Consider the following 21,171-nt stretch of genomic DNA (forward strand, 5'->3'; position numbering starts at 1 on the left):
GTCGGACTGTCTTCTATGCCCATGAAAAAAATCTCTTTTGCCATATCCTGGAGCATTCAATGTCTGGGACCCCCTGGAGACACAGGAAGGACACCGCCGTCACATTGTCCGACAGAATCTTGACGTGCTGGCCCCTTAACAGTGCTCGATTAAATCTTAGGGATTCCGACACAGCGTAGAGTTCTCTGTAGTTGGAAGACCTGGAACGCATGTCCGATGGCCATTCTACCTGGAGAATACTTCCTACCAGGTGCTCTCCGCATCGCTACTTGCTGGAGTCCATGGTAATTACCACCCATGAAGAGGCAATCCAATGAATTCCCACTTTTACGTTTCCTGGCTGAATCCACCAAAGTAGTGACCTCCTTTCTGCCGGGGATAAGGATGTTTTTCTGTCAAGGGTAGACTGTCGTCGATCCCAGGCTGACAAGACCTCTCTCTGCAGGGCACGAGTGAAACTGTGCCCAATGAACACAGGGGATACAAGCCATCATGAGGCCCAAAACTCTCATTGTGGATATGATGGAAACGTGACCTTTCAGGAGCTCTCTCATTCTGCTCCTCACCGATTTCTGTTTCTCTACTGGCAAGAAAGATGTTCTGTGACTGGAGTCCAGCAACACCCCTTAGAAAATCTTCCTTCTCTCTGGTGCGAAATCTGATTTCTGTCTTTTTCTGCGCAAAAGAGGGAACCAGTCAGGGGCTGTGATCAGAGGCAGCGGATTGCGCACAGCGCCCTTACCCCTTCCTGCTCAGTCCTGCCCGGATTCTCCATTGCACTGCTGTTATTTTGTCCCCTGCGAGATTCAGGGAAGGCACCACCTGTCTTGCCGAATTCCGTGTTCCTTTTTGGAACGCACACCGACCTTTTGCCCCGACGTCTTGCTCTGACGTCACTGGAATTGCGACGGCCTTCTCCACCGCGCAACTTCCGGTAGTAGCGATGACTTGCCGACCGGTATCGGAGCCGAGAGCCTCCCTGTGGGAGGAAGCGGCTCTTCTGAGGAGCCTCGTCCGCTCACTGATCTCCGAGGCTGAGGGACTCCCACCCAGGGAAGTGTCAGTCCCGGATTCCTTGACAGGGGGAAGGATTGGACAAGCTGCATGATCCCCCTGGGCCCATCCGGTAAGCAAACTTCCCCTTGTGCATTCCTCCATGCAGAGACAGGAAAAACACTGAGGGAATTGGGGTGAAGAGGGGCCTTTTATCCTCTTGTGTGCTTTCCTGTCCCTGTCAGGAGGAGGAAAACCTCCATGGTGCTGTCAGGAGGAACGTCCTGGAAAAGAACAATTTTACTTTCATCAGTCCATAAAATGTTTCTCCATTTCTCTTTAGGCCAATTGATGTGTTCTTTGGCAAACTGTATCCGCTTCATTACATGTCTTTTTTAACAGTGGGACTTTGCAGAAACTTCTTGCTAAGATATTAGCTTCACTCAGGCGTCTTCTGTCACAGTGCTCACAGGTAACATGAGACTGTCTGTGATCATCTGGGAGTTGATCATTGGCTGAGTCTTTGCCTCCTGGCTTTTCTTCTGTTTCCTTTCACGTCTCTCTGGTTTGGCTTTCCATTTTAAAGCACTGGAGATCATTTTAGCTGAATGGCCTATTATTGCACTTTTTCATAAATTTAACCCTCTGCAATCAACTTTTTAATCAAAGTATGCTGTTCTTCTGAGCAGTCCCATATTTCTTTGGCTTTCAGACAGAAATACATGTACAGTGCTGTGCAAATTAATTGGGACAAAGCATTTTTTTAAAGTAAAATCGTAAGTTGGCTACCAGTCAGTGATTCAAACCAGTTTTAACTGCTTTGAACTGGCACTCACACCTGCTCAAAGCAGTTAAAACTGGTTTGAATCACTGACTGGTAACCAACTTACGATTTTACTTAAAAAAATGCTGTCCCAATTAATTTTCACAGCACTGTACAACATGTCCTGGCTTGACCCTTAAATAAGGAAGAAAAGGGGGAAATAGGGGAAGGGGAGTTTTTAATAAAATTGTCCTTTATTATAAATCATAAATTAAAATTAAATTTAAATGAAATTATCATACATCATAAGATGTACATTGGATCATAGTATTTATTTTATAAGCACCACTATGATCACTAGTTCCCAAGTGACTGTCTCAGAATTATGATATGATATCCCAGCCACTGATCCTATAATAATAGGCTGGGTTTCAATTTAATATGGGCATTAAGAAGATCCAATGGCTTGATGTTGGATTGCCATCATTGATGTCACACCCTAAACGTTCCCGTTATTGTATTAAATTCAGAGGCTTGTATTATGCAGCACTTGGATAATTATTATTATGTATTACCTGCAGATACATAATTGTGGCACTGTAAAGCTGTGGGCAGAGAAGTACATCGGTGTCGGCTGGGGGTATCATCGGCACTGAAACTCAAACCACTCTGCTAGTTGCACAACTGCAAACTAAAGAAGATAGGCAATTGTGCCGCCGTCTGGCAATAGTGTAGTAAGTATGAATGCCGGTGATCCCCGATCCACCTGTCGGTGTTAACTACGGGGATCGTCTGCGCTGCAATTAAGATCGCTCTTCTTCATGTCTCGTGTCAGGAGACCATGTGAGGATTGATATCAGCCCGCCAGTCCCTAAATCTCATTACCCGTGTCTCAATCAGAGATCTGACGGGGAGTAGCGTGGCGGTGGATATACGAATAGTGCCTTCATTAGTCTGAGATAATATTCTACTTGGGATGAAGTCACTGACGTGCATTTCGCCGGGGTGGCCAGCTTTCTCTAAGGGCGGCGCTCATAGCAATACGGCAGTGACAATCATAGATATCTACCGGAGACCTATGGTAGTTATGCCAACCCATCGGTGACCCGCAATCACGTGACGGGGGTCACCGATAGGCGGATTTCCGGCTCGCTTGCCGAAAGTGCGTGTTAAATGCCGCTGTCAAGAGTTTGACAGTGGCATTTAACGGGTTAATAGCCGAGGGTGGATCGCGATTCCAACCACGGCTGTTCTGGGCACATGTCAGCTGTTCAAAACAGCTGACGTGCTGGAAAAGAAGTGGGCTCACATCAAAAGGAGGTTGTCTGACATTGGCGTATTATTATGCCCAATGTCGGAAAGGGGTTAAGGACCAGGCAGATGTGCGGCAGCTTTGCACAACTCAAGAGCCTGTGAGCACAAGCCTGGATTCTAATGCAGAAATTGTGTTCTCTCATTTCCAGATGGACAATTATAAGGATCTGTTGCAACTAAGACCGTTCTTTCTATTTCAACGGTAGCACCCTCTGGTCTGGGTGTCAGCTAATTTGCCAACAGATCACAAGTTGGATTCATTTGATATATGTTCTATAGGAGCGTATAAAATCATGGGTATTCATCGTGTATATAGTCCAGCCTGATGAAGGGGCTAGACCGTCTCCGAAACACGAAGCAACGATGAAAGCTTTTATACAATGACCCCAGTGGTACATCACCTCATCATCCATGGCAGCACTGAACCAAACCCCGATTTTTCTCCCTTCCTTGGATTTCTGCCTGGATGTCAGAGTCCAGCAGGTGGAGCAACAGAAAATCAGAATCGCCTCATTATTCCTCAGCGCTGTGCCTGCTCTGACACAACAGGCTCAGGTAAAAAACAACCCAAACTCTGTTTTTTCTTACTACGATCTGCGCAAGGTACGCTTTCCTTTCTCTATCATGTACTCAGATGGACACTTCTATTATTTTTGCACCACCTCAGTTCTCTGCCCGTCATACATGTGACACTTACTGCGCAGGACAGAGTATTTTAGCTTTTTTGAATCTGACACTTGGAAACATTAAGAAACACTGAAATACACCAGTTTATAGAAGCATTTTTTAATTGACTCCCCTTTCCAAAATATAGTATAAAAAAAAACAAACAAAAATATTCTTTACAATTTGTCCTTCAGGTCACGTCTGCTTCATTGGCGCAGGGATATTGGCAGAGGCTTGCTCCAGGAATGCCAGAGGCCCTTGTGGCATTTCGCTTGGCTTCTTAGGCGGACCATTAATCTCCTCTAGGCCTTGCTGCCAGCTCCGTAGCTTAGCCAGGTGCTTCTGAATGAGCGCTTCCTTCCTCTGCAGCTCGCTCCTCAGTTCTGTCACATCCTATCAGGAGCAAATGTAGAAAAAAAAAAAGGCAATTTATATTGTAGCAAGGGTTTGATGATGGCAAACAGCAAACAATGCTTCCTGGCAGGAGGAGGTTTGCTGTTATGTCTACCAGGGCTGTGGAGTCGGAGTCGTGGTCGGTGCTCATTTTGTTGGAGTCGGTATAAAATGGACCGACTCCGACTCCTAAAATATATAATAAATTGGGTACAGTAGTTCAATGCAGAATATTTTTTCATAGGAATTTGGGAAAGTTATGAAATGTCCTATAAATGGCTGTTCTATTCCTGATCTAAGGCTACATTCACACACAGCGTTTTTCCAGCGTTTTTTGAGGATACGTTTTTCAGTTGCAAAAGCAGATCAGCTTTTTAAAAAAACCGCATCACGAGCTCATAGATAATGTTTTCAATAGCAAAAGTAGATTAGAAATCTGCTCTATATATCCATTTATCCATATCACATCTGTACCAAAAAGAATGAAAGCTGGATAGCACACAGACTAACACTCCTTTTTTTAGCACCAGTCAGGTACATCTCATAGCTGCCCAAAAGGACGCCCAGGACAGGCATTGCTCGTCTTCAGTAACATCAACTGATAGTTGGAATAAATAGACTGCATTCATCACCACATCTTCTTAAGATGCAGGCTTTATTTTCAAGTGTAGGGGTGTGAAGTATGAGGTTCTGCAGCAGCTGAGGTGTGCAGTATGAAATTCTGCGGAACAGTATGAGATTCTGCCTCCCCCCCTAGGTTTGATCCTGGCTACGCCCATAGTGTGAATGAAGCCTGAGGGTCTAGGGTTTCTCTTAGCCGAGATAAGTCATAGTGTGTGTGTTTATATTATATACACACACACACAGTACAGGCCAAAAGTTTGGACACACCTTCTCAATCAAAGCGTTTTCTTTATTTTCATGACTATGAAAATTGTAGATTCACTCTGAAGGCATCAAAACTATGAATTAACACATGTGGAATTATATAATTAACAAAAGAGTGTGAAACTACTGAAAATACTGTATGTCTTATTTTCTAGGTTCTTCAAAGTAGCCACCTTTTGCTTTGATTTCTGCTTTGCACACTCTTGGCATTCTCTTGATGAGCTACAAGAGGTAGTTACTGGAAAAGGTTTTCACTTCCCAGGTGTGCCCTGTCAGGTTTAATAAGTTGGATTTCTTGCCTTATAAATGAGGTTGGGACCATCAGTTGTGTTGTGCAGAAGTCTGGTGGATACACAGCTGATAGTCCTACTGAATAGACTGCTAGAATTTGTATTATGGCAAGAAAAAAGCAGCTAAGTAAAGAAAAAGGAGTGGCCATCATTACTTTAAGAAATGAAGGTTAGCCAGTCCGAAAAATTGGGAAAACTTTGAAAGTGTCCCCAAGTGCATTGGCAAAAACCATTAAGCGCTACAAAGAAATTGGCTCACATGAGGACCGCCCCAGGAAAGGAAGACCAAGAGTCACCCCTGCTGCGGAGGATAAGTTCATCCGAGTCACCAGCCTCAGAAATCGCAGGTTAACAGCAGCTCAGATTAGAGACCAGGTCAATGCCACACAGAGTTCTAGCAGCAGACACATCTCTACAACAATTGTTAAGAGGAGACTTTGTGCAGCAGGCCTTCATGGTAAAATAGCTGCTAGGAAACCACTGCTAAGGACAGGCAACAAGAAGAAGAGACTTGTTTGGGCTAGAGAACACAAGGAATGGACATTAGACCAGTGGAAATCTGTGCTTTGGTCTGATGAGTCCAAATTTGAGATCTTTGGTTCCAACCACCGTGTCTTTGTGCGACGCAGAAAAGGTGAACGGATGGACTCTACATGCCTGGTTCCCACCGTGAAGCATGGAGGAGGAGGTGTGATGGTGTGGGGGTGCTTTGCTGGTGACACTCTTGGGGATTTATTCAAAATTGAAGGCATACTGAACCAGCATGGCTACCACAGCATCTTGCAGCGGCATGCTATTCCATCCAGTTTGTGTTTAGTTGGACCATCATTTATTTTTCAACAGGACAACGGCCTCAAACACACCTCCAGGCTGTGTAAGGGCTATTTGACCAAGAAGGAGAGTGATGGGGTGCTACGCCAGATGACCTGGCCTCCACAGTCACCAGACCTGAACCCAATCGAGATGGTTTGGGGTGAGTGAAGGAAAACGGGCCTACAAGTGCTAAGCATCTCTGGGAACTCCTTCAAGACTGTTGGAAGACCATTTCTGGTGACTACCACTTGAAGCTCATCAAGAGAATGCCAAGAGTGTGCAAAGCAGTAATCAAAGCAAAAGGTGGCTACTTTGAAGAATCTAGAATATAAGACATATTTTCAGTTCTTTCACACTTTATATAATTCCACATGTGTTAATTCATTGTTTTGATGCCTTCAGAATGAATCTACAATTTTCATAGTCATGAAAAGAAAACTCTGAATGAGGTGGTGTGTCCAAACGTTGGTCTGTACCGTATACATGTACATGTATACAGTGTATTACATATTTACAATTTATTACAGTTTTTTGTGTTCTAAAGTTGTATTCCAATAAATATTATGTTCTAAATATCTTGATTATTGGATCATAGAAATGATTAAATGTCTGATGTTCACATTGTACTACAATAAATTTTTCACTTAAATATAAGCAATATATGTGGGAGTCGGAGTCGTGGAGTCGGTGTAAGGGAAATTGAGGAGTCGGAGTCGGTGTAAGGGAAATTGAGGAGTCAGAGTCGCAGGTTTGGCTTACCGACTCCATAGCCCTGATGTCTACTATGGTTATATTTAAAGGGGTTTTCTAGGATCTAAAATACATGACTACTTTCTTCTAGAAAGTGTCATATCTGTCAGCCAGGAATGTCTGGTACTGCAGCTCAGCTTCGTGGAAATTAACGTGGACAGCTGTTTCTGGAATAAAGCAGCCATGGTTTTCTAATCCTTCTGGACAATCCCTGTAGGATATCTCCATGAATAGCAGATTTGCATTTGATTCTTCTGCATCTTATCAGTATGTAACATGAGCTGTTTTGCTGAGAAATTGAAAAAGATTTCAGACTATGCGTTGCAGAAAGTGAAATCTACAATTCCACAACACGGATTAACGCGTCAATTTCTGCACAAAAATGATCAGCAACGTACAGTTTGGTCCATATATATTTGGACAGAGACAACATTTTTCCAATTTTGGTTCTAGACATTACCACAATGAATTTTAAACAAAACAATTCAGCTGCAGTTGAAGTTCAGACTTTCAGCTTTCATTTGAGGGTATCCACATTAAAATTGGATGAAGGGTTTAGGAGTTTCAGCTCCTTAACATGTGCCACCCTGTTTTTAAAGGGACCAAAAGTAATTGGACAATTGACTCCAAGGCTATTTCATGGACATTTGTGGGCAATCCCTTCATTATGTCATTCTCAATTAAGCAGATAAAAGGCCTGGAGTTGATTTGAGGTGTGGTGCTTGCATTTAGGATGTTTTGCTGTGAAGGAAACATGCGTCAAAGGAGCTCTCCATGCAGGTGAAACAAGCCATCCTTAAGCTGCAAAAACAGAAAAAACCCATCCGAGAAATTGCTATAACATTAGGAGTGGCAAAATTACAGTTTGGTACATCCTGAGAAAGAAAGAAAGCACTGGTGAACTCATCAAAGCAAAAAGACCTGGGTGCCCACGGAAGACAACAGTGGTGGATGATCGCAGAATAGTCTCTATAGTGAAGAGAAACCCCTTCACAACGGCCAACCAAGTGACCAACACTCTCCAGGAGGTAGGCGTATCAATATCCAAATCTACCATAAAGAGAAGACTGCATGAAAGTAAATACAGAGGGTTCACTGCACGGTGCAAGCCACTCATAAGCATCAAGGATAAAAAGGCTAGACTGGACTTTGCTAAAAAACATCTAAAAAAGCCAGCACAGTTCTGGAAGAACATTCTTTGGATAGATGAAACCAAGATCAACCTCTACCAGAATGATGGAAAGAGAAAAGTATGGCGAAGGCGTGGTACAGCTCATGATCCAAAGCATACCACATCATCTGTAAAACACGGCGGAGGCAGTGTGATGGCTTGGGCATGCATGGCTGCCAGTGGCACTGGGTCACTAGTGTTTATTGATGATGTGACACAGGACAGAAGCAGCCGAATGAATTCTGAGGTATTCAGAGCCATACTGTGTGCTCAGATCCAGCCAAATGCAGCCAAACTGATTGGTCGTCGTTTCATACTACAGATGGACAATGACCCAAAACATAAAGCCAAAGCAACCCAGGAGTTTATTAAAGCAAAGAAGTGGAATATTCTTGAATGTCCAAGTCAGTCACCTGATCTCAACCCAATTGAGCATGCATTTCACTTGTTAAAGACTAAACTTCAGACAGAAAGGCCCACAAACAAACAGCAACTGAAAACCACCGCAGTGAAGGCCTGGCAGAGCATCAAAGAGGAGGAAACACAGCGTCTGGTGATGTCCATGAGTTCAAGACTTCAGGCAGTCATTGCCAACAAAGCGTTTTCAACCAAGTACTAGAAATGAACATTTTATTTACAATTATTTAATCTGTCCAATTACTTTTGGTCCCTTTAAAAACAGGGTGGCACATGTTAAGGAGCTGAAACTCCTAAACCCTTCATCCAATTTTAATGTGGATACCCTCAAATGAAAGCTGAAAGTCTGAACTTCAACTGCATCTGAATTGTTTTGTTTAAAATTCATTGTGGTAATGTCTAGAACCAAAATTAGAAAAATGTTGTCTCTGTCCAAATATATATGGACCTAACTGTATAAATGAGATTTATCATGTCAGTTAGCTGGTACTGTATTACGTTCTGGATTTCCACATGCAAATCCACACGGGACATCAGCCACAAACATGCAAAGTGTGGACATAACCTTTAGTTCCCCCACAGCGCTCCATCAGCCTTACAATGGATACTATTGCCACCTGAGCGACCATGTTGTCTTACAGTAAGGTCTGTTAGGGTACACAGGTAGATAGATAACCCTCCAGGTAAAGTGATATACGGTTTTATTTCTTGGGCAGGGCTGGATGGGGCCGCACATGTCTTATATAGCGTGTTATGCCTGTAAGGCTAAGTGCACACGTACCGGAACTCTTGTGGAAATTACCGCGAGAATTCCGGAATTCCAGTCCACGGGAAAAATCGCATTTTAAATTCCCGCGATTTTCCCGCGGAAAAACTAGCATTTTGCAAGCGTAATTAGCTTGCAAAGTGCTAGCGTTCTCCAAGCGATCTGTAGCATCGCTTGGAGAACTGATTGACAGGTTGGGCACACTCATCAAACAGTGTTTGACAAGTGTGACCAACTTTTTACTACTGAGGCCGCCTATGCAGCATCAGTAGTAAAAGATAAAATGTAAAAAAAAAAATAAAAAATGGTGTTATTCTTACCCTCCGACGTCCCGCGCATCCGTTCCCAGTAATCCTTTGCGAAAATGCCCGCGATGACGTCAGTTCTCGCGGGATCGTGACGTCTCGCGGTAATTCGCGATGACGTCGCGCGAATGACCGCGAGACTTCGCGATCCCGCGAGAGCGGACGCCATCGTGGGCATTTTCGCAAAGGATTACTGGGAACGAGAGCGTGAAGAGAAGCGGGAAGACTGCGCGGGACGCCGGAAGGTAAGAATAACAATATTTTTTATTTTTAAATTCTATTTTTTACAGGACAGTCTCCTCTCCTCTGGACCGTGGGTACCATCCGCAAATGCTCTGCTTACTTTCCGCATGGTGTGCACAGCCACATGCGGAAAGTAAACGGAACAATGCATTCCTATGGGTGCGGGATCGCCGCGATTCCGCAAATTAATGAGCATGCTGCGGTTTTTACCACGAAGCGATTCCGCCGCGGTAAAAACCGCAGCATTAGTACAGCATTGCGGAATCCCATAGGAATGCATGGGATGCTTATTTTTCGCGTTTTCGCGGCAAAATCGAGCGGTTAAAACCGCCGCGGAAACGCGAAAAAAACGCCACGTGTGAACTCAGACTTAGTGGCACAACTGCCTTATTGCAGCCCTGTACATACAAGTGTGGCGGTGAATGGGGCTGCAGCTTTGGCCCTTTCATAGCACTAATCAGTACGGGCCCTAAGGACAGGTCATGAATGTTTAAAGGGAATCTGTCAGCAGAGAATGACTATTCTGATGTGGCAAACAGTCCCGTGCAGTTTCCCACCTGCTTGTTTTCCCCCATCTTCACCCCCTCTATTTTGATTGACAGCTCTGGCTTTATAAAGTCAGTAAAAGGGCGCTGATAAAAGTGAAAACAAGTATGTGAAAAGGTGCACTGAACTGTTTGGCCACACCAATGGTGCACCAAGCGCCTGTTCATGGTTGGAACAGTCTTCAGCGCCAACAGTCTCTTTTTGAGCAATCATTCAGATGGCAGACATTCCAGCCGCCTCTCTCATACACAAGAGGCGCGCGTCCCGCGTTTTCTATGAGGGAGCCATCGCCTGGCACGTCTGGCTGCAGATTATCTCAGGGAGACAATGCGATCGGCAGGCCAAAAATCAGACCTTCCATTTCATTATGCCCCCCCAACAAACTGTCAGAGGAATTCCAGACACAGACTGTGGGACAATCCTGGAGATATCAGTGGGCTCAGCTGACATTAATCAAATGTGTATGGGGTTTAAGTCCTGGAGACCTCTTTGAGATAAGCCAGTTTGCTATGGAGACATCATCCTTAGGAGTAGTGAGGAGATGACATGGTCCTCACAGTAGGATATTCACCTCCTTAATAACCTGCTCCGGCTTCTGGACAGACAGCTGCAATCTCTTCTGTAGGAAGAAACATTCTGTTTGTCTGGCCACATCCAGGAACTTCTGAATACACTGTTCAACACCTGAGGAGGAGAGAAGAAGACCGGGAACGTTTCAGACTGGTGCTACCACATAACAGACGCAGCATGGACCCCTGGGCTGGGGCTGTAGACAGACATTTGCAGTAAAGCGCTTTCAAAACATTTCAGCAGTAAGGGGACCGTCTGCTACGTCTCTGTGCCTATCTGGAATAACGGACACTTTCAGAAAAAAAAAAAAAGTATAAAATGGAGCTCACATGAGTTTATGGTGATTTATCTAAATTCTCTCACAAATGCAGTCACATTTCCACGCTCCTGGCATTTATTCCCTCCTTGTATTACGTCCAGTACGCTGTAATCTCCCCACCATCGAGTACAGGCCGTCACACATCATAAACCTCTCATTTCCACTGATCCCACATCTCTCCTCAGCCTCCATGTCTCTTAATGGATTGTGTTTCTCAAGCTGGGCAGCAGACTGAACAGTTTCAGTACCGGAGCTGTGTTATGTGAGTAATTACTTTTTAACTATAAGAAATGTCTGTGTGGTGGAAGAGGAATCATTGGATCTGTAGTTCTTCACATACAGTGAGGGAAAAAAAGTATTTAGTCAGCCACCAATTGTGCAAGTTCTCCCACTTAAAAAGATGAGAGAGGCCTGTAATTGACATCATAGGTAGACCACAACTATGAGAGTCAAAATGAGAAAACAAATCCAATTACGATTTCAGTAAGTCTTCACAAGGTTGGCGACACTGTTGGTGGTATGTTGGCCCATTCCTCCATGCAGATCTCCTCTAGAGCAGTGATGTTTTGGGCCTGTTGCTTGGCAACACAGACTTTCAAATCCCTCCAAAAGTTTTCTATGAGGTTGAGACCTGGATACTGACTAGGTCACTCCAGGACCTTCATGTGCTTCTTACGAAGCCACACCTTCGTTGCCCTGGTGGTGTGTGTTGGGATCATTATGCTGAAAGACCCATCCACGTTTCATCTGCAATGCCCTTGCTGATGGTAGGAGATTTGCACTCAAAGTCTCACGATACATGGGCCCCATTCATTCTTTCGTGTACACGGATCAGTCGTCCTGGTCCCTTGGCAGAGAAACAGCCCCAAAGCATGATGTTGCCATCCCCATGCTTCACAGTAGGTATGGTGTTCTTTGTATGCAACTCCGCATTCTGTCTCCTCCAAACACGACGAGTTTTGTTTCTACCAAACAGTTCTACTTTGGTTTCATCAGACCATATGACATTCTCCCAATACTCTTCTGGATAAACCAAATGCTCTTTAACAAACTTCAGACGGCCCCGGACATGTACTGGCTTAAGCAGGGGGACACGTCTGGCACTGGAGGATCTCAGTCCCTGGCGGTATAGTGCGTTACTGAAAGTAGCCTTTGTTACGGCAGTCCCATTTCTATGCAGGTCATTCACTAGGTCCCCCCTTGTGGTTCTGGGTTTTTGCTCACCGTTCTTGTGATCATTTTGACCCCATGGTGTGACATCTTGCGTGGAGCCCCAGATCGAGGGAGATCATCAGTGGTCTTTTATGACTTCCATTTTCTTATTATTGCTCCCACAGTTAATTTCATCACACCAAGCTGCTTGCCTATTGCAGATTCAGTCTTCCCAGCCTGGTGCAGGGCTACAATTGTGTTTCTGGTGTCCTTCGACAGCTCTTTGGTCTTCACCATAGTGGAGTTTGGAGTGTGACTGTTTGAGGTTGTGGACAGGTGACTTTTATACTGATAAGTTCAAACAGGTGCCATTACTACAGGTAATGAGTTGAGGACTGAGGAGCCTCTTAAAGAAGAAGTTACAGGTCTATGAGAGCCAGAAATCTTGCATGTTTTTAGATGACCAAATACTTATTTTCCTCCTTAATTTGAAAAATAATTCTTGCCAAATCAGACAAAGTGATTTTCTGGATTTGTTTTCTCATTTTGACTCTCATAGTTGTGGTCTACCTATTATGTCAATTACAGGCCTCTCATCATTTTAAGTGGGAGAACTTGAACAATTGGTGGCTGACTAAATACTTTTTTCCCCACTATGTAATTTAGACAACAAAAGCCAAAGCAGCATCAAAAAAGGTAATAATGAGTAATAACGACCTCTGAGCCATGGTGCCATCACCTGGTTTGTATGGAGAGCTATTTGGATAAATTTGGTAAAAGAAGTAAAATCCCTATAAACGACAGAGACTCAGCATCTCGGCGTATGTTACCTGTGCGGATCTCCTCCTGGTCTGTGCCGTTCACATAGTCCTGGCTCACGAGAGAAGCAAAGCAAGCCTGTAATAGAGAGGAAAACGAATTACATCTACAATGGATTATACCATTTCTGAGGCGGCCATGTTACAGCGTTGCCCCGACTAGAAGTCCTTCTCTGTGGAGCAAGTTTGAGTGACAGCTGCCATCTCCAACAAGCTGCGGAAAACCATGAAACTGACAGTGGGCAGGAACATGGCTGCCCTGCAAGCACCCAGAAGAGGACGGGACATGTCTGATCTCCATGCACGGCCGGGCAGTCAGGGAAGGATTGGGGTGAAACACCCCTAAAGTAGAAACATTGTAGTAAGGGATGCTGTGTATAGCTCAGGGCGCACAGACCAGACGTTGTCCCAATGCGCCGGGTACTGGAAACACTAACAATTTCTTCCGTATTTCAGTGATTTCCAGCTGTTACAAAACTACAACTCCCAGCACGCCCTAACACATTATTAATATACATTTATATAGCACCATTTATTCCAAGGCACTTTACATGTGAAATGAGAAATATAGACAAGTATAACAAACATTTGTAAGACAAGGGACACACAAGTACATAAGGAGAGGGGACCCTGCCCGCGATGGCTCACAGTCTACAGGGATGGGTGAGGATACAGTAGGAGAGGGTAGAGCAGGTCGTGCTGGTTGTGTGTCGGAACAGGTGGATCTTCAGTTTCTTCTTGAAGGTTTCCGTTGTTGGTGAGAGTCTGATGTGTTGCGGCAGAGCGTTACAGAGTATGGGGGAAGCACAGGAGAAGTCTTGTATGTGGTTGTGGTGGGAAAAAGATACCGGGGGAGTAGAGGAGGAGATCTTGAGATGATCGAAGGTTGCGTGCGATTAGGTACCGGGAGACCATGTGACAGATGTATGGGGGAGACAGGTTGTGGGTGGCTTTGTATGTTATGGTTAGGGTTTTGAACTGGAGCCTCTGGGCAATAGGAAGCTATTGAAGGGCCTGGGGAATAACGGGGAGACAGGTGGATTAGTCGGGCAGCAGAGTGCAGGATGGATTGGAGTGGTGCCAGAGTGCTGGAGGGGAGGCCAGAGAGTAGGGGGTTGCAGTAGTCGAGGCAGGAGATAAGGGCATGCACTAGTGTTTTTGTGGTTTCATGGTTGAGGAATGCGCGGATCCGGGAAATAATTGAGTTTGAGGCGGCATGAGGAGGTAAGGGCTTAGATATGTGGTTTGAAAGAGAGGGCAGAGTTGAGGAAGACCCCAAGGCACAGAGCATGCGGGACTGGGGAAAGCGAGCAGCCATTGACAATGATGGATAGGTCTGGTGTAGGAGTAGAGTTTGATGGGGGAAAGATGATGAATTCTGTTTTGTCCATGTTCACTTTGAGAAAGCGAGCAGAAAAGAAGGCTGAAACAGCAGACAGACATTGTGGGATTTTGGTCAGTAAGGAGGTGAGGTCAGGTCAGGTCCAGATAGGTAGATCTGCGTGTCATTGGCGTACAGGTGATACTGCAAACCGTGGGATTCTATGAGCTGTCCCAGGCTGAAGGTGTAGATGGAGAAGAGTAGGGGTCCTAGAACTGAGCCTTGAACACCAACAGACAGGAGGCGCGGTGAGGAGGTGGTGTGTGAGAGGGAGACACTAAATGTTCGGTCTGTTAGGTATGATGAGATCGAGGATAGGGCCAAGCCTGTGATGCCAAGAGATGAGAGAATTTGTAGCAGGAGAGAGTGGTCCACGGTGTCAAAGGAGAAAGACAGGTCCGGGAGAAGGAGGACAGAGTAGTGTCGCTTGCTCTTGGCGGTTAGTAGGTCCTTGGTGACTTTAGTTAGGGCAGTTTCAGTTGAGTGATGTGGTCGGAAGCCAGATTGTAACCGATCACATAGGGAACAGGAGGAGAGGTGGGAGGACAGTTCAAGATATACATGCTGTTCCAGTAGTTTTGAGGCATAAGGGAGAAGAGATATCGGGCGATAGTTAGACACAGAGGATGGGTCGAGGGAGGGCTTTTTGAGGATGGGTGTGATTGAGGCATGTTTAAAGGATAATAATCTTTATTTTTATATAGCGCTAACATATTACGCAGCGCTTTACAGTTTGTACACATTAAGAGGGAAAGACACCATTTGTAAGTGAAAGGTTGAAGAGGTGTGTTAGAGTTGGGATGAAGACTGTGGCAAGGTTAGGGATGAGGTGGGACGGGAGTGGGTCAAGCGTACAAGTGGTGAGGTGTGATCTTGACCAGGGGCGGACACTGACAGCTTGGGGCCCCTGTGCAAGAAATGTGTCTGGGCCCCCCTCCTTTTATGGCGTCAAAGCTACGTGTGTATATAGCCACACACACATACATGTATATATATTACATAATCTCCTTTATTATGTATATTGCTGTCCCTTACAGTGTGCCCTCTCGTTTATGTACAGTACGGTCCCTTGCATTTTGAATTATATAGAGCCCTGTTTTTTATTACTTACCGTCCTGTCTTGTTAGCTGTATAATGCAATGATGGCTGATGGAGCATGGGAAAGCTTCTTTTCTAATGGATTTGCTGATGGACTGGTAGCCTGGTCACCGGCTCCTCGATCAGCAGTCATTTTATATCTAAAAAGAGAGGGGACTATGTAATAAAAGAGGGCAAGAATACACTATGTAAGAGACAGCACTGTACATAACAGCAGAGGAAGGTATATAATAAGGGACGGCACCATATATAACTAGAGAGGATGGTACGTAATAAGGGACGGTGTTATACATAATAAGAGAGGAAACTATGTAACTAAGGATGATGTTATACAGAATTAGTGAGTACACTATATAATTAGGGACTGTGTTAGACATAGTAAGTAATAATAATAATGTCTTCCTCCACCTCCCCCTGTTCCTAAGGCAATTATAAGTCCCCCTTCCTCCCATCCCATTCCCCCACACGCCTCATTGTTCTCCTCCCCTCACATCTCATTATTGTCCTCTCCCCCAAGCCATCATTGCCCTCTTCACCACCTCCATCATTTTCTTCTCCCCCACCACTATTTTGGCTTTCTCCCCCACCACTCCCATCATTGCCCATTCCACCACCTCCACCTCCCCCATTCATTGCCCTTTCCACCACCATCATTGCATTCTCCCCCACCACCCCATCATCATTTCATTTTTCCCCACCATCCCATAATTGCCCTCTCCCCATCACGGCCTTCTCCCCATCACCCCATCATATCATTGCCCCTCGGGCCCGGAGAAACCGGCCAAATTGCCCTCCTCATTAGCTGCCTGGCAGGGCCCCCTGTAGGCTCTGGGCCCCTGTGCAGTTGCACAGGTTGAACCGGCGGTATGTCCGCCCATGATTTTGACAGGAGGGTGGAGAGCTGATCTTCACATGCAGAGAGTTGTGATTTCCTAACAGGTTAGACACCATAGATGTAAATTGGCTGCACTTACATGTAAGTGCCCTGTTTCTCCTCCTGGAGAGCGACATGCCAGGGTAAGGAGGCTTATAGGCCATACAATGCTCCTCTGGGAAATTAAATATGCAAATTGTCTCTTCAGAGAGTAAGAGGACTTGAACTCTAGCGCCATCTACTGGAAGTAGCGATCCTAAAATTAATTATCGACCCTTTAACGAGCCTTGCCATATGACTTTGGATAAAAGTCAAACCAAAATCTCAACTTGCAGACGTGTTTTGAGATATTACCCCTCCTCAGTGCAAAGCATGAGATCTAATTTTGCTGTATGGAGAGGCCTCTGACTGAGGTCTAAAGGGTGGCATCTCTCTTTGTGGAGAGTGACATACCTCCCAGGAGCATTGTATGGCCTTTAAGTCTCCTTACACTGGCATTCTAGACATGTCACTCTAAACATGGAGATTGTTACCCCGTAGATCCAAGTCAGATGCCTCTCATACACCAAATCAGATCTCATGCTTTGCACTGAGGAGGAGTTACACCTTCCAAACATGTGTCAGCAAACAGATTCTGGTTTGGCTTTTATCCTAAGTCAGTAACCGATCTCAGACTGCGCCAACTTGTGTGATGGAAAAAGTCTCTGTGTGGCCGCACCCAGCATCACCCTAACAAACCACTGGAAACCATTAGGACACGTTCACACAATACTTTCTTGAGTGGAAACAAGTCCAACAACTATGTTTTCAGAGAAATCTGATTTCTTCTCCTCCTGGACTGATCACTTTAAAAATAATCAATTCTTGGTTAAAATCGGAATTCATTGTTACATTAATGAGACGGAAGACAGTTGGTGCCTTTAAGATTCTATGTAGATGATGGAGGAGGAGCTAAAGGCAGAGCTCCTCCCCCCTCCTCTCTACAGTGAACTGTCTTCTCCTGTCTCAGTAATGGGATTTTGAGAATAAGAAAGAAGCAGATTTCTCTGATGTATTACAACGTGTCTAATCTTCATGTGTCCTATCAATTCATGACATAGAAATGAAAACAGCAGCTACTGTAAAAGGAAAACCCTCATCATATGAACAGCACAGAGGATTTCCCATAGAAATGAATAGGAAGTTTTCCAATTGTTTTTCACTCAGTGTGAACATACCTTAGGGTGCCTTCACATTGCGTCTATCCCCCCGGTCAGCGGCGCTGTCGATGGTTACTTCACCGTCCCCCACAAAACAGGATTCGGACATATTCGCCAACAGGGCCATAGACTACAATGGTGCTGACAGAGCGAGCATGGGCTCGAACGTCCATCATTTTCGGGCGTGTACACCTACTAGACACAGTCTCCTCTGTCCGAGCGTCCGCCTCCAGTAGTCACATACACCTGAAAATGACGCACGTCAGAGCCCACGCTCGCCCTGTCACCACCATTATAGTCTATGGCCCCGTCAGCTCATGCGTCCGAAACCCGTTTTTCGGGGAGGTTCGGACATAAGCCCCAACAGGGACAAGGAACGGTGACAGAGCGAAATGTGAGCACACCCTTAGAACAGAGGGAATGCTGGTTATTGTGGTGCATAGACCCCGGTGTTCCCGACATGGCGGCCTGCAGACCCCTCCATCTAACTCCCCGGTAATACACCGGAGCCGCCGTTACAGAAGTCAGCGGGGTCTGCCATAGAGGAGGCAAAATACAAATCATCTCTTCCCTCAGACCAAGATGTTAGGTATACAGCTCCAGAGCTTGGGGGGGGGGGGCTGCAGTGCTCCAGAGCTGCTGGGGGCTGCAGTGCTCCAGAGCTGCTGGGGGCTGCAGTGCTCCAGAGCTGCTGGGGGGGGGGGGGGGGGACTGCAGTGCTCCAGAGCTGGGGGGGGGGCTGTAGTGCTCCAGAGCTGCTGGGGGGGGGGCTGCAGTGCTCCAGAGCTGCTGGGGGGGGGGGCTGCAGTGCTCCAGAGCTGTTGGGGGGGGGGGGGGGGCTGCAGTGCTCCAGAGCTGGGGGAGAGAAGAACCAGTGTCCTGTGTGCATGCTGGGACTTGTAGTGAGGCTGCAGACTACTAATATACACCTGTCCCTCCTCCATCATCTGCAGTGCAGACTGTGCAGCTGCTGTGGAACTACAACTCCCAGCATGTTGACGTCATCAGGGAATGCTGGGAGTTGTAGTCGGACGGCCCCAGTTTCCAGTCTGCACGTTCCTACCTCGAACGAGGACTCCAGCTCGTCCACCAGGGTGCTGTTGGTGTTCTTCGCCCCGGGAGGAGTGGACATCAGGCCAGGCCCTGCTCCAGGCTGCATGGGCGGCGGAGGCCCGGGAGGCTGCCCGGAGAACATCCCGCTGAGAGAAGACGCCATGAGACAGAAGAACAGAACAGGGCTACTGACGTCACCGGACGTCTTCCTGCACAACCACTACTGGCATGCGCCCTACGCCGCCATCATTGATTTGGTAACTGATTTTTTTTAATGCTTTATTTTCGGAAGAGAATGTGCTTCCCAACAACAAAGTATGTCCGGAGCTGGGAATCGCCACACAGCGGCAAAGCGTGGAATAACAGCTACAGCCGTGTTTTTTTTTTAGCCACCAGATGGCGCCATAGCACAGGGAAACGAGAGCAGGGCCCGAGCGGCTCAGACTGGTGGGGAGTCATGGATACAGGGCTGGACCGTCCCGGCCTGCACTTGTGCGCATGAGCAGAAGATGACAGTCACTGCTCTACAGTCATAGATGTAACAGCCAGAACTTTTTTCCTTTCCTTTTTTTTAGGGGTCAAAGAACCAGACTGGAGTCTATATTCTACAGTTGTGATAAGATACATATCACGTCGCCATTTTCCTGTAGAGTTCTCATTTTTCGGGGGCTGAGGGTTATTCTTTGCCCCCAGGGGTTTTTATTGATGCCACTTTCCAATGTTGCAGCGACCAAAAAACCCCATAATCCTGGCGGTTTGGTTCTTATCTCGTTCCGCTGCTTTCTGAGCGGATTAGTTTCTATTTTCATACATCGTATTTTTACGAATTATTATTATTTATATAGCACCATTGGTTCCATGGTGCTGTGCATGAGAAGGGCTGACATACAGATCACAGATGTCACTGACAGTAACAATGACGGACTGATCCAGAGGGAATGCAGCAATAGGGAGAAGTGGGGAGATCCGAACTTCTGTGGTTCCCCCATATTTTTACCCCCAAGGGTGGTTTGCTCGTTCATGACCGGCCAATATTTACAATTCTGACCACTGTCCCTTTATGAGGCCATAACTCTGGAACGCTTCCATGGATCCCGGTGATTCTGACATTGTTTTCTCGTGACATATTGTACTTCATGTCAGTGGTAAAATTTCAACGGAAATTTGGCAAAAATTTTGAAAATTTCACAATTTTCCAACTTTGAATTTTTATGCCCTTAAATCACAGAGATACAGCACACAAAAAACTTACTAAGTAACATTTCCCACGTGTTTACTTTACATCAGCACAATTTGGGAGCAGCAAATTTTTTTTTCTTAGGAAGTTATAAGGGTTAAAAGTTGACCAGCGATTTCTCCTTTTTACAACACCATTTTATTTTTACGGACCACATCACATATGAAGCCACTTTGAGGGGTCTATATGATAGAAAATACCCAAAAGTGACACCGTTCTAAAAACTGCACCCCTCACGGTGCTCAAAACCACATTCAAGAAGTTTATTAACCCTTCAGGTGCTTCACAGGAAGTTTTGGAATGTTCAAAAAAATGAACATTTACATTTTTTCACAAAAAAATTACTTCAAATCCAATTTTTTTTTTTTTTACCAACGGTAAGACGAGAAACTGGACCCCAAAATGTGTTGTGCAATTTGTCCTGAGTACGGTGATACCTCATATGTGGGGGGGAACCACTGTTTTGGCGCATGGCAGAGCTCGGAAGGGAAGGAGCGCCGTTTTAGGCCATGTGCACACGGTGCGGATTCTGCTGCGGATCCGCAGCGTTTCTGGTCCTGTTGGTCCGCAGCAGATTTAGCTGCGTTGTACAGTACCATTGCTTTCAGTGGTAAACTGGAAACCGCTGTGCACATGCTGCGGATTTTTCCGCGCGGTTTTGCTGCAGTTTACAATCCGCAGCATGTCAATTCTTTTCATCCATTATGAGGTGTAAAACCGCAGATAAACCACAGGACTTTAATCCTGCAGATTTATCTGCAGTTTTCACTACAAAATCCGCAGAGGCAAAAAACTCCGTGTGCACATAGTCTTACTTTTCAATGCAAAGTTGGCTGGAATAGAGATCGGACGCCATGTCACGTTTAGAGAGCCCCTAATGTGCCTAAACAGTGGAAACCCCCACAAGTGACCCCATTTTGGAAACTAGACCCCTTACGGAACTTATCTAGATGTGGGGTGAGCACTCTGAACCCCCAAGTGCTTCACACACATTTATAACGTAGAGCCATAAAAATGTAAAAATCATTTTTTCCACAAAAATGATCTTTTCGACCCCAATTTTTTATTTTCCCAAGGGTAACAGAAGAATTTGGACCACAAGAATTATTGTGCAATGTGTCCTGAGTACGCTGATACCCCATATGTGGGGGT

The 21,171-nt window shown here is 45.7% G+C and overlaps 1 protein-coding gene across 2 annotated transcripts; it reads right to left on the reverse strand.

Annotated features, from left to right (window-relative positions):
- Positions 1-3,840: 3,840 nt before the first annotated feature.
- Positions 3,841-19,253, reverse strand: LOC141075000 (mediator of RNA polymerase II transcription subunit 28-like). 2 transcript variants are annotated; one of them, XM_073562321.1, is made up of 4 exons: positions 18,793-19,253; positions 13,190-13,256; positions 10,890-11,002; positions 3,841-4,129 (listed from the first exon to the last, which is right to left on the reverse strand). In XM_073562321.1, the coding sequence occupies exons 1-4, from the start codon at positions 18,943-18,945 to the stop codon at positions 3,932-3,934; spliced, it is 531 nt and encodes a 176-aa protein (XP_073418422.1). In that variant the 5' UTR covers positions 18,946-19,253; the 3' UTR covers positions 3,841-3,931. The 2 variants fall into 2 exon arrangements, 1 of the variants encoding a protein (XP_073418422.1); XR_012227255.1 differs by lacking the exon at positions 3,841-4,129 and adding an exon at positions 15,670-15,796 and having other exon boundaries at positions 10,982-11,002; positions 18,793-18,930.
- Between the last annotated feature and the right edge of the window lie 1,918 nt (positions 19,254-21,171).

Source organism: Dendrobates tinctorius, unplaced genomic scaffold (genome assembly GCF_039654945.1).
Source record: "Dendrobates tinctorius isolate UK_male_01 unplaced genomic scaffold, ASM3965494v1 ptg000347l, whole genome shotgun sequence".
Taxonomy (NCBI): Eukaryota; Metazoa; Chordata; class Amphibia; order Anura; family Dendrobatidae; genus Dendrobates; species Dendrobates tinctorius.